Below are 12,319 nucleotides of genomic sequence, written 5' to 3'. Positions count from 1 at the left end.
CTGCACTCTTCCTTTAAACAAGCATGCATCGTGTGTTCGTCTTCCAGTGTGTTATGAGCTGTGTGTTGTGTGTTGTGACAGCCATCCTGAGCGAGCTGCTCCAGAGAGAGAATCGTGTCCTGCATTTCTGGACGCAGAAGAAGAAGCGCTTGGACCAGTGTCAGCAGTATGTGCTGTTTGAGCGCCATGTCAAACAGGTGAAGAGGAGATTTTTGATTCGGAGAGTTTTTACATACACCCCGATCAGGCATAACATTATGACCACCTGTCTAATACTGTAGTTCCTCCCCCTTTTGCTGCCAAAACAGCCTTGACCCATCAAGGCTAGATCTCTGAAGGTGTGCTGTGGTATCTGGCAGCAAGATGTTAGCAGCAGATCCTTTAAGTCATGTAAGTTGCCCACCTTGCAACTTACACGACTTGAAGGATACTTTTGATAGATACTGACCACTGCAGACCAGGAACACCCCACAAGAGCTGCAGTTTTGGTGATGCTCTGATCCAGTCGTCTAGCCATCACAATTCGTCAAACTCACTCAAATCCATACGCTTGCCCATTTTTCCTGCCTTTTACACATCAAAAATGTTCACTTGCTGCCTCTAATATATCCCACCCACTAACAGGTGCCATGATGAGGAGATCATCAGAAACAGATTTCTTATAACATTCGTATGGAATAAAACTCTTGGGGTTGTGCTGTTATAGGAAACTAATCTAATCTGTGATGGTGTGATGAAGTGGAGATACATTGATTTATTGATTTATTAAAAGACTTTAAACAAGACATGACTGTTTATATCGGATATAACAGGAGCATTTCGTCTCCCTTTTCCCACACCCAGGCACTGGACTGGCTGCAGGAGACGGGCGAGCAATATTTGGCCACACACACATCTCCAGGTGAAACCACGGAGAAAACTCAGGGACTGCTCAAGGATTACGAGGAATTTCGTGTCTCTGCAAAGGTATTGTGAGATTTAATTGTCAAAAAATTTCTTCCATCCAATTTCCCAGATCGGATACCAAATAAGCTAAACTCAGGTTTTCTGATATTCCTAGTGTCAAAGTCTGTGTATACTTTTTCTCTCAATGCTAAGTCCAGTCTAATGTCCCCTCCAGCAAACCCAGGAGAAGGTCAAGCTGTTGATCCAGCTTGCTAGCAGTCTGGTAGAGAAAGGGCATGTCCATGTAGCGGAGCTGAAGCGCTGGGTTTCCACCGTGGACAGACGTTACCGCGACTTCTCTCAGCGGATGGGGCAGTACCGCTCCAGTCTGGACCGAGCCCTGGGCCTGTGCTCGGAGGTGAGGCTTCACCTGCGGTGTTTTTTTTTTGGATAAAGTAAAGTACGAAAACTATAAAGATTTGACCCGTTGATGTTGACCAAGGCGACTAATTTAGGACCATGTCAAGTCTGTTGGCCCTCAGGGACCAACGATGACCCGATAGACCAAATTATATTGCAAATGAAATATCCATTAATTTCTTTAACCCTTTAACATGATCCACACTATCCCAGCAATCCTCCTTTTCTGTGTACTCACCTTCAGTGTCCTCAGTCAGCAGGTTTTTCTTTTCTTTTCATTTGAGTTCTAAGATGCGAGATTCCGATTTTTAACAGCAGTCTATCGCAGCACGCTGTGTTGTCTCTGACAGGACTACAAAGACCTGGAGTTGGACATAATCCCCGCCAGCCTGACCCACACCGACCCGGAGGTCAACCTGAACGACCCCAACCATGAAGTCAACGAGGAGAAGAAAAAATCCGCCAGGAAGAAAGAGTGAGGCAGCCGAAAGAGCGACAGCATCAAATGCAGTCGTTCGTTTTTTTTTCTTTCTTCCTTTTTTCCGAATCGGTTCCAGACAGAGTGTGCTCTCAGTCCAGCTTGTTGACAATCAGACAATTCTTGGCAACTAGATCGTGGAGGAAAATCTTTCTTTGATCAATATGTCAAAGTACAGAAAGTGAAAGCTTTTCTCTGCTGCAGGTACATCATGGCAGAGCTGCTTCAGACCGAGAGAGCGTACGTCAGAGATCTGCAGGAGTGTCTCGAGGTTTGTTTAACTCCTCCTCCTTTTTAATTTTAATTTATTTATTTATTTTCTTTTTACAAAGTTTCAAGGTATGTTTAACTCCTCCTCCTTTTTCAATTTATTTATTTATTTAATTAATTTATTTATTTTACCAAGTTTTTCAGGTATGTTTAACTCCTCCTCCTTATTTTTACATTTTGTTAAATTCTTTTTTTTTTTTTTTTTACAAACTCTCAAGGTGTGTTTACTCCTTTTTATTTTTTAATTTCATTTATTTCTTTACCAAGTCTTGACATATGTTTAACTCCTCCCCTTTTTTATTTACATTTTTATTTCAATGTAAAAGAGATTTTTTCCTTCTCCTTTTTTTTTAAATGTATTTATTTATTTATTTTATTTATTTATTTATTTATTTATTTATTTATTTATTTATTTATTACAAAGTCTAGAGGTGTGTTTTACTCCTCCTTTTTAATTTTTTTCCCTTTCTTTTCTTTTTTTTTTTTTTTACAAAGACTTGAGGTCTCTCCTTTTTTTACATTTTTTTTATTTCATTTTTTTTTTTACAAAGTTTTGAGGTGTTTAACTCCTCCTCCTTTTTTAAATATTATTTTGCTTATTTTTTAACAAAGTCTTGAGGTGTGTTTAACTCATCTTTTTTAAGATGATAAACTGGTGGTAAACTCCTCCTCCTTTTGTTTTTTTATTATATTTTTTTACTTGAGGTGTGATAAACTACTCTTCCTTTTTTAAATTTATTTATTTATTTATTTTTAACAAAGTCTTGAGGTGTCATAAACTCCTCTTATTTATTTATTTATTTATTTATTTATTTATTTATTTATTTATTTATTTATTTTTACATAAATAACACCTCCTCCTTTTTTATTTTTTTTTTTTGCTTATTTTTTTAACAACAAAAAAATTTTTTTGTTTATATCTTAAATTTATTAAGGCTGAGGTGTGTTTAACTCCTCTTTCTCTAATTTTTTTTTAATTTTTTTTTTTTTTACAAAGTCTCAATGTGTGATAAACTCCTCCTCCTTTTTAATTTTTTTATGTATTTATTTTTTTTATAAAGTTTCGAGCTGCATTTAACACCTCCTCCTTTTTTATTATTTTTTTAATTTTTTTTTTTTTTTTACGAAGTCTTGAGGTCTGTTTAACTCCTCCTCCTTTTTTTCTTTTTTTCTTTTACATATCCTGTATATTAAATTCTGAATTTCTTTTTGTTGTTCTATTGCATGGATTTCATACTAAGGTAGTATCAAAACAAAAGCTTCATTTAATAGTAAATTGTGGAATTGTCCATTCTGATTGGTCAGATGATGTTGATTCATTTTTTTATAAGAGCAGCTCAGTAGTTCTGGCTCTAGAGGAGATCATAGGTCTATATTAATGAATGTGGTTATTTCCATAGCAACCACTGATTGACAGGGACTGATTTGTGGATGCACTATAGCGAGGACTTTCTTTAGCATTAAAAGTGACCAGAAACGGATAAAAATTAGGAGAATGTTGGACATGGAGCTGCCAGGCAGGAGGCAAAGAGGAAGGCCAAAGAGGAGGTATATGGTTGTAATAAATGAGGCAAGTGGGTGCAAGTGTTGAGGATGCAGAAGATAGGGATAGGTGGAGAGAGAAGATTTGCTGTGGCCACCCCTGAAGGGAAAAGCAGAAAGAAGAAGTTTTAATCAGATGTTCAAACTCACTTCTTGTGCCTTTGTTCCTTGTGCAGACCTTCCTGTGGGAGATGACCAGTGGCATGGACGAGATCCCACAGGGAATTGCCAACAAGGAGCACGTCATCTTCGGGAACATTCAGGAGATCTACGATTTCCATAACAAGTATAAGTCTATATATATATGGTTTATAGCTTAAGGTGTTATTGTTCTTGTTATTATTATTATTATTATTATTATTATTGTTATTATTATTATTATTTGATTTCACCCTAACTATAAATAAAGACAATATTGACTCCTGTTGTTCGTAGCATTTTTCTGAAGGAGTTGGAGAATTATGAGCAGCTTCCCGAAGACGTTGGCCATTGTTTCGTTACTTGGGTAAGACCTCATCTTCTTCGTATTCTAAAATCCAAATAAATTTTCACAAAGCAGCTTTACAGAAAAATTCAAGATGTGAATTTCTGAATATTAAATCGATTCCTAATGAGCAAGACAGAGGTGACTGAAAAGTTTACAGGGATGAGGAAGATGAGGAAGAAAACCGTGAGAGGAACCAGACTGAAAAAGGGAACTTATTGTCATCTGGGTGACACCGGATTATTTAAAAAAAAAAAAATTAGAAATGTTGATTTCTCAATTCTGATTGGTCAAGATGTGTTGATTAATTTTCTGGAGCAGCAGCTTTGACAGTTGTTCCAGTTGCATGGAGGTTTAAAGGCGTTATTGCTTCTCTACAATGACTCTAAATAACTAATTCTAAATAAGCCACTGTAATGATAAATAACTAAATAATTATGATAATAATAATAATAATAATAAAAAGATGTTTAAAGCCGTTATTGTTTCTCTATTATAACTCTAAACAAATAATTCTAAATAAGACACTATAATATATTAATAATAATAATGATATTAATAATCTCATCTTAAACTAATAATAAACAATTAATAATAATAATAATTTTATCAGTTGCTTGAATGTTTAAACTCTAAACAAATAATTCTAAATAAGACACTATAATAAAAATATATATTATTAATAATAATAATAATAATAATAATAATAATAATAATAATTATTATTATTATTATTGATGTTGATGTTATTATTATTGTTTAATGTATTTATTATTTATTATTATTATTAATAATAAATAATAATAATTCTATATAGGTCACTGAGACATCTCATCTTAAACTAATAATAAATAAATATTATTTCAATTAGAAAAATATCATTGATTTGCTAGAATCCAAATTTTCCGTAAGGAGATGTTTATGTAATATTCCTGGAAGGAGTCTCCAGTGTCAGTGATTTGAGTTTCATTTGTCATTCAGTTTTATGCCCTACCAAAATCTTCGGTCTTTTAGAAAACTTTCTGCTTTTCTCTGTAACATGAAATGGTGAATTATTTTTTACTTTTTAATAATTTTAAGAAAATAAAAAAGAGAGAGAGAGAGAGAGAGAGGTTGGTCAGGGAAAAGCTGTTTAATGTAGCTATAAATGGATAAAAAAAAAGTATAAAAAGTGTTGTGTTGGAAAATCCTTGTGGTATTAGTGAAATAAAACCCCTGAGACTTTCTGTCCACTTCATATCAATTGAATCGTTTTATCATGAGATGGGATAAACAACTCTATTTCTATTTCTTTCTTGGTTTTGTTTTTGTTTTTCCCTTCAGGCTGATAAGTTCCACATGTACGTCACCTACTGCAAAAACAAGCCGGACTCCAGCCAGCTGATCCAGGGTCAAGCTGGACGCTTCTTTGACGTGAGTTCCTTTTTCTTGTTCGAGATTGGAAAAGCTTGGCTAAATGCTCTGATGATGAAGAGTACAATTAGATGGCAGCAGAGAGCTTCCTGAGATCCTCTCTGCTCATCACACTTACCTTAAACCCAGCTGTAACTTTAACATTTATACAAACACCCCATTAGAGTTATTACCCAAACATTATTAATTAATAATTATAAGCATTAATACAACATTAAAGTCATTATGGCAGTGGATTTTTTTTTATTTTTTAAATGAATCATTGCTTTAACAATAATTATTGACAGATTGTTGCTACAATAAAATAAATATTGCTTAAGGATTTAAAAAAAATACGTATTATTTTGTTTAAATCAGTAATAAAGCCGTGTTACTCGTATTGTAAAATAAAAAAATGTGACAGTCTAAAATCAAGGAATGTAGTCGGGGTTTTTTTATTCTCTGTGCCTTTGGGTTTGTTTTGATTTTATTAAATATGTTACTAATGTCTAATGTAATGTGAGAATACTTAGAATTGTTTCTCAGAGTTGAGTACAAGATAATTTAGCTTGTTTTTATTTTATTTTATTTTATTTTATTTTATTTTATTTTATTTTATAATATTTTGTTATATTTTATTTTATTATATTTGAATTTAATTAAATTTAAGTACAGTTTATTTTATTTTAATTAAATTTTATTTAATTTTATTTGATTTGATTTTATTATTAAATTAATTTAATGAATTGTGTGTGTGTGTGTGTTTTGGTTTACAGGAGATCCAGAAAAGGCATGGTCTGGCCAACTCCATCTCCTCCTACCTCATCAAACCTGTGCAGAGAATCACCAAGTATCAGCTGCTGCTGAAGGTAGAGACTGAAACTTCAACAATACTGACAATAAACGAGCTGTGATCAGAAGGGTGTGTTTTAAAGGTGTGTGTGTGTGTGTGTGAACAGGAGCTGTTGACTTGTTGTGAAGAGGGTAAGGGGGAGATTAAGGAAGGGTTGGAGGTGATGTTAAGTGTGCCTAAACGAGCCAACGACGCCATGCATGTGAGCATGCTGGAGGGTAAGCGCTCACAGTTTTCCACATTTTCCCGACGTTACTCCCGTCCCATGTTTCCTATGACTCCTGTATCGTTTTCCAATCTCTGTGTCTGATTATCACTGATTCGAACTCTCACATCCACGTCGTCCTTTCTGCTTCTAGGTTTCGATGAGAACCTGGCGGTTCAGGGCGAGCTGATCCTACAGGACACCTTCCAGGTCTGGGATCCCAAATCTTTGATCCGCAAAGGAAGAGATCGTCACCTTTTCCTCTTCGAGATCTCTCTGGTGTTCAGTAAAGAGATGAAGGACTCTTCCGGACGCACCAAATACGTCTATAAGAGCAAGTTGCTGGTATGTTGTGCAGAGAATCAGATATTTGACTTAGATATACTACAGCTGATGAATTCTTGATTCTGATTGGTCGGTAGGTGTTACTTTAATACGTTATAAATATAACACTTTCGAATAATTGTGTTGATGGACTTACATAATCAAAGGCTAATGATGATCAGCGCTTTATTACAGTCACCATAGAAACACTTGCTGTTCCTGAATCTGTTCCATTTTTTTTGTCCCAAAATGAGAGGCGGGTGAGGGAGGGAAAGTTTATAGCTGCTATCATATAAAGAAACTTTGTTCGTGACCCGCTTGGAGCAGTTTCGAGTAGGACCCGGGGGGGCGGGGGGGGTTGTTACATTGGTGTCGTGACCCGGATGGGAGTGAGGTTTAGGTGGGTGAGTGTAAGGGAGCCCAGAGGTAGGTGCTGTACAGGTAAACCTCACTCCCCTGATCTCAAGAAGTGAACTAGTGACTGACGCTAGAGGCTGCAGTCTTTAGCGTCCTTGATAGAGTGCCAGCCTCCCATGCTGGAGATCCGGGTTCAAGACCCGTTTACCGAGCGGTAATTCAGAAAGCATGATTGATCTTCCCATTAGATATTTAGAACACTTTTCTGTCACTGTTAACACTCTAAACAGACTTCAGAGTTGGGAGTGACGGAGCACATCGAGGGAGACCCGTGTAAATTCGCCTTGTGGGCTGGACGAACCCCGACATCAGACAGCAAAACCATCCTGAAGGTAAACCTAGTGCTACAAATTCAACCTTGTATTTTGTTCGTGTTTAGCTATTGTGTCCCTGCAGCAAGCTCTCCTTTCTATCGGACTTCCTCTTGCACTCTTTTCCTGCAGGCGTCCAGTATGGAGGTAAAACAGGAATGGATCCGGAATATCCGAGAGGTGATCCAGGAGAGGACAGTGCACCTCAAGGGGGCGCTGAAGGAACCCATCCACCTCCCTAAAACTCCATCCAGGCAGCGCAGTGTCAGCAAGAGGTCCCCTTTTATTTCATTTACTTTTTCCATTATTTAAAAATCTCTCTCTTCGTTTCTGTCTTTCTACTCCCAACTTCTATTTTATCGTATAAATAATGAATAAAGCTTTATGGTGGTTATGGGGGGGGGGTGTCAGGGTCACGTGACTCTTATATCACAACAAGCGTGATTTTTATCATGTTTGTATTTTACATATCATTATTCAGGGAAACCACCGAAGACGCAGACAGTCAGGGAGACGCCAGCAGCCAGCCAGACACGATCTCCATCGCATCCCGCACCTCCCAAAACACAGTGGACAGTGACAAGGTAGGACTACAGCTGTCCCCGATGTGAGACGTTTCTTTGTGACAGCATTAAAGAGCTCAGCGATTATGAAGAAAAAGGCTTGGGAAGAAGCTCAGAAGATTTTTTGGGGGGAGTTACTGTATGAATCAATGAATCAATTCGGTTTTTTAATATTTGATGTGAGACACGAAGCCTTATAACCAGAGCTGTCAGACTCATTAATGAGGTTAGTGTCAACGAAGTTCTCTGAGAAAGAGACAGTGTCGAATTTTTTGCCTTGCTAATTCTCATTAGCACTTTTTCAGTCGTTGGGTTTATGACCCTGAATATTTTTGCGTAGTCGAGTTAACCTTGATTGGTCCAACCATCACTCACTGGAGATGGAAAGAGTTTCCTATAGCATCTGCCTGAAGTACTTAAACCAGTATTTGGCAAAACTCTCAGTGGCATAAATGTACACACGTGGACAAAATTGTTGGCACCCTTTCATTAAAGAAAGAAAAACCCACACTGGTCATTGAAATCACTTGAAACTGACCAAAGTACGACTTCTGTACAGGTATTTTGGCACTTGTCGTCCAGCTGTCTCAGGTTTGAAGGGTCGACAGGTAGAGAGGTCTCATTGAGAGTTATAGGAATCTCTTGATTGCATTGATCGCTTTAAAAAGGCCAGTTTTATTAGTTCTGTTGAACCACAATTCAACAGCAATGTCTGGTTTTTATAAGTCAATTTTCAGTAAAATGTTTTACTTTTGTCGGTTTCAAGTTATTTCAGTGACCAGTGTGGGTTTTTCTCTCTTTACCAAGAGTACCAAGGTGTGTGAATAGAATATAATGGGCTTGGTATATATGCTCTGATTCCAGAAAAAGCGAGACAGTAGCTCTGGACTTAGTGAGACAGCTTGCTCCTGGAGTAAAAAGCAGAGAAAGGGAAAAAAGCACATGAACGTCTGAGCAGCTTTCAAACCTGTGTTCAGTTCTGACTTCTGAACAATTTTCTGAGCACAAGATCACATTTGTGTACAGATCATTATCCTTGTGAATGATGGTATCCTTACAGCTTTAATGTTAATATTTAATGTTAATATTAAAGCTTTCTGATGAGTTAAGGGAAAAGAGCCGGTGTGTGAGTAAGCAGGATTAGGCTGGGCGGAGGAACAGGTCTTCAGTGATGTGTGTAGAACAGGAGAGGAAGTGTGTGTGCATGTAACTGTGTGTTTATGTGTGGCTAGATTCCCTGGGTGGAAAAAATGAGCCTCTCGCATCATGGTACAGTGTGTTAATGGACATGTGTGTGTGTGTGTGTGTCTGGTTTGGCGGCATAGACGATGTTAGGGTGTGTCTATAATCCACACATTCAAATAATACAGTTTTCTCAAATGGTTTATGCAAAACATAGTCACACAAAGACACTTTCTTTTCTCTTATTGGCTATATGATATTAAAAATAGCGCACAAACATATCTCTTTTTAACATAATATATATTTAGTGGTTTGTGTAACTGGGATTTTGGCCGGCATTGTGCGTGTTTGTCCCTAGCAGTGTAAAACAAAAAAAAAGTCAAATATTATTTTTACATACAGAATGAATCACAGTTTGGCTTTCAGTTTTCCTCACATCTATTTTTTTTGTTGTTGTTGTTGCTTCATCCCACTCTATCCCAGTGACTCAGCCCTGTTTCTTCAGTGGAGAAGCTCTGTCTGATCTGAAAGAAACGCTGTGGTGTGGTTTCACTCTGCCAAAAGGATCATCAAGTGAAACAGAAGTCTCTGCCAGTGAAGATATTAGTCTTGCTAGTGAGAGAATATAAGCAGATCTATGTTAAATAAATTTTCCATCACTAATATTCCAAGGTTGTAGTGTAATAAAAATAGCAAGCTAGGCTAGTTCGTTAGCCTACATGTTCGAGAAACATGCTCAGTACTTTTGGTGAAGCATTTAGTAACTTCATTTTGAAAAAGTCCCTAGTGACAAATATAGTGATTTTATGAGCAGATGTTAGCAACTTTTCTGCACTCGATACAGCTGTCAGCTCACACTCATCCCACCAACTAACCCCTCATCACCACTGTTCCTAACAAACAACCATGAATTATCATTGTTTACATCAACCAATCCCTGATCACCATTATTCCCCACTACCAATCCCTGATCACCATTATTCCCCACTACCAATCCCTGATCACCATTATTCCCCACTACCAATCCCTGATCACCATTATTCCCCACTACCAATCCCTGATCACCATTATTCCCCACTACCAATCCCTGATCACCATTATTCCCCACTACCAATCGCTGATCATCATTATTCCCCACTACCAATCCCTGATCACCATTATTCCCCACTACCAATCCCTGATCACCATTATTCCCCACTACCAATCGCTGATCATCATTATTCCCCACTACCAATCCCTGATCACCATTATTCCCCACTACCAATCCCTGATCACCATTATTCCCCACTACCAATCCCTGATCACCATTATTCCCCACTACCAATCCCTGATCACCATTATTCCCCACTACCAATCCCTGATCACCATTATTCCCCACTACCAATCCCTGATCACCATTATTCCCCACTACCAATCGCTGATCATCATTATTCCCCACTACCAATCCCTGATCACCATTATTCCCCACTACCAATCACTGATCATCGTTATTCCCCACTACCAATCCCTGATCACCATTATTCCCCACTACCAATCGCTGATCATCGTTATTCCCCACTACCAATCGCTGATCATCATTATTCCCCACTACCAATCGCTGATCATCGTTATTCCCCACTACCAATCCCCGATCATCGTTATTCCCCACTACCAATCCCTGATCATCATTATTCCCCACTACCAATCGCTGATCATCATTATTCCCCAATACCAATCGCTGATCATCATTATTCCCCACTACCAATCGCTGATCACCATTATTCCCCACTACCAATCCCTGATCATCGTTATTCCCAGCTACCAATCCCTGATCACCATTATTCCCCACTACCAATCGCTGATCACCATTATTCCCCACTACCAATCCCTGATCATCGTTATTCCCCACTACCAATCCCTGATCACCATTATTCCCCACTACCAATCGCTGATCATCATTATTCCCAGCTACCAATCCCTGATCACCATTATTCCCCACTACCAATCCCTGATCATCATTATTCCCCACTACCTATCCCTGATCATCATCGTTCCTAACAACCAATCCCTAATCATTATTTCCAACAAGCAATCCCTAATCATCATTATTTCCGACAGCCAATCCCTGATCATCATTATTCCCCACTACCAATCCCTGATCATCATTATTCCCCGCTACCTATCCCTGATCATCATCGTTCCTAACAACCAATCCCTAATCATTATTTCCAACAAGCAATCTCTAATCATCATTATTTCCGACAGCCAATCCCTGATCATCATTATTCCCCACTACCAATCCCTGATCATCATTATTTCCAACAACCAATCCCTGATCATCATTATTTCCAACAACCAATCCCTGATCATCATTATTCCCAACAACCAATCCCTGATCATCATTATTCCCAACAACCAATCCCTGATCACCATTGTTCCTGACAACCAATCCCTAATTACCATTGCTCCTGCCAACCAGTCCCTGATCAACATTATTTCCAACAGCCAATCTCTGACCAACATTGTTCCTGACAACTAATCCCTGATCAGCATTGTACCAGACAACCAATCCCTGATCACCATTGTTCCTGACAACCAATCCCTAATTACCATTGCTCCTGCCAACCAATCCCTGATCAGTTATTCCTGACAACCAGTCCCTGATCAACATTATTTCCAACAGCCAATCTCTGACCAACATTGTTCCTGACAACTAATCCCTGATCAGCATTGTACCAGACAACCAATCCCTGATCACCATTGTTCCCAACAACCAATCCCAATTCACCATTACTCCCGACAACTAATCCCTGATCAGCACTGTTCCTAACAACCAATCCCTGACCACCATTATTTCCGACAGCCGATCCCTGATCATAATTATTCCCGACAACCAATCTCTGATCATTTTTTCCAACAACCAATCCAAATTCACCATTAGTCCTGACAACCAATCTCTGATCACCGTTGTTTGTTCCACCTATACTTTTTTTGGCTGGTGATATTTACAGCAC

The 12,319-nt window shown here is 38.1% G+C and overlaps 1 protein-coding gene across 2 annotated transcripts in view; it reads left to right on the top strand.

The window, feature by feature from the left end:
• kalrnb (kalirin RhoGEF kinase b) overlaps positions 1–12,319 on the top strand; it is a 76,976-nt gene that overhangs the window by 39,254 nt on the left and 25,403 nt on the right. For both annotated transcript variants that reach the window (XR_009206111.1, XM_058403518.1), the window contains exons 20-33: positions 82–197; positions 844–966; positions 1,121–1,303; positions 1,656–1,780; positions 1,988–2,054; positions 3,772–3,881; positions 4,031–4,100; positions 5,403–5,492; positions 6,248–6,340; positions 6,431–6,542; positions 6,684–6,874; positions 7,501–7,602; positions 7,714–7,856; positions 8,063–8,165. Coding sequence is in view for 1 of the 2 variants with exons in the window: in XM_058403518.1 (XP_058259501.1) it covers positions 82–197; positions 844–966; positions 1,121–1,303; positions 1,656–1,780; positions 1,988–2,054; positions 3,772–3,881; positions 4,031–4,100; positions 5,403–5,492; positions 6,248–6,340; positions 6,431–6,542; positions 6,684–6,874; positions 7,501–7,602; positions 7,714–7,856; positions 8,063–8,165 (1,628 nt within the window). In the remaining variant the exon portion in view is untranslated. The remainder of the gene's footprint in view (positions 1–81; positions 198–843; positions 967–1,120; positions 1,304–1,655; positions 1,781–1,987; positions 2,055–3,771; positions 3,882–4,030; positions 4,101–5,402; positions 5,493–6,247; positions 6,341–6,430; positions 6,543–6,683; positions 6,875–7,500; positions 7,603–7,713; positions 7,857–8,062; positions 8,166–12,319) is intronic.

This window comes from Hemibagrus wyckioides, linkage group LG11, assembly GCF_019097595.1.
Source record: "Hemibagrus wyckioides isolate EC202008001 linkage group LG11, SWU_Hwy_1.0, whole genome shotgun sequence".
Classification (NCBI taxonomy): domain Eukaryota; kingdom Metazoa; phylum Chordata; class Actinopteri; order Siluriformes; family Bagridae; genus Hemibagrus; species Hemibagrus wyckioides.
The sequence above is the reverse complement of the archived record's forward strand: the minus strand, read 5'-3'. Positions and strand labels throughout refer to the sequence as shown.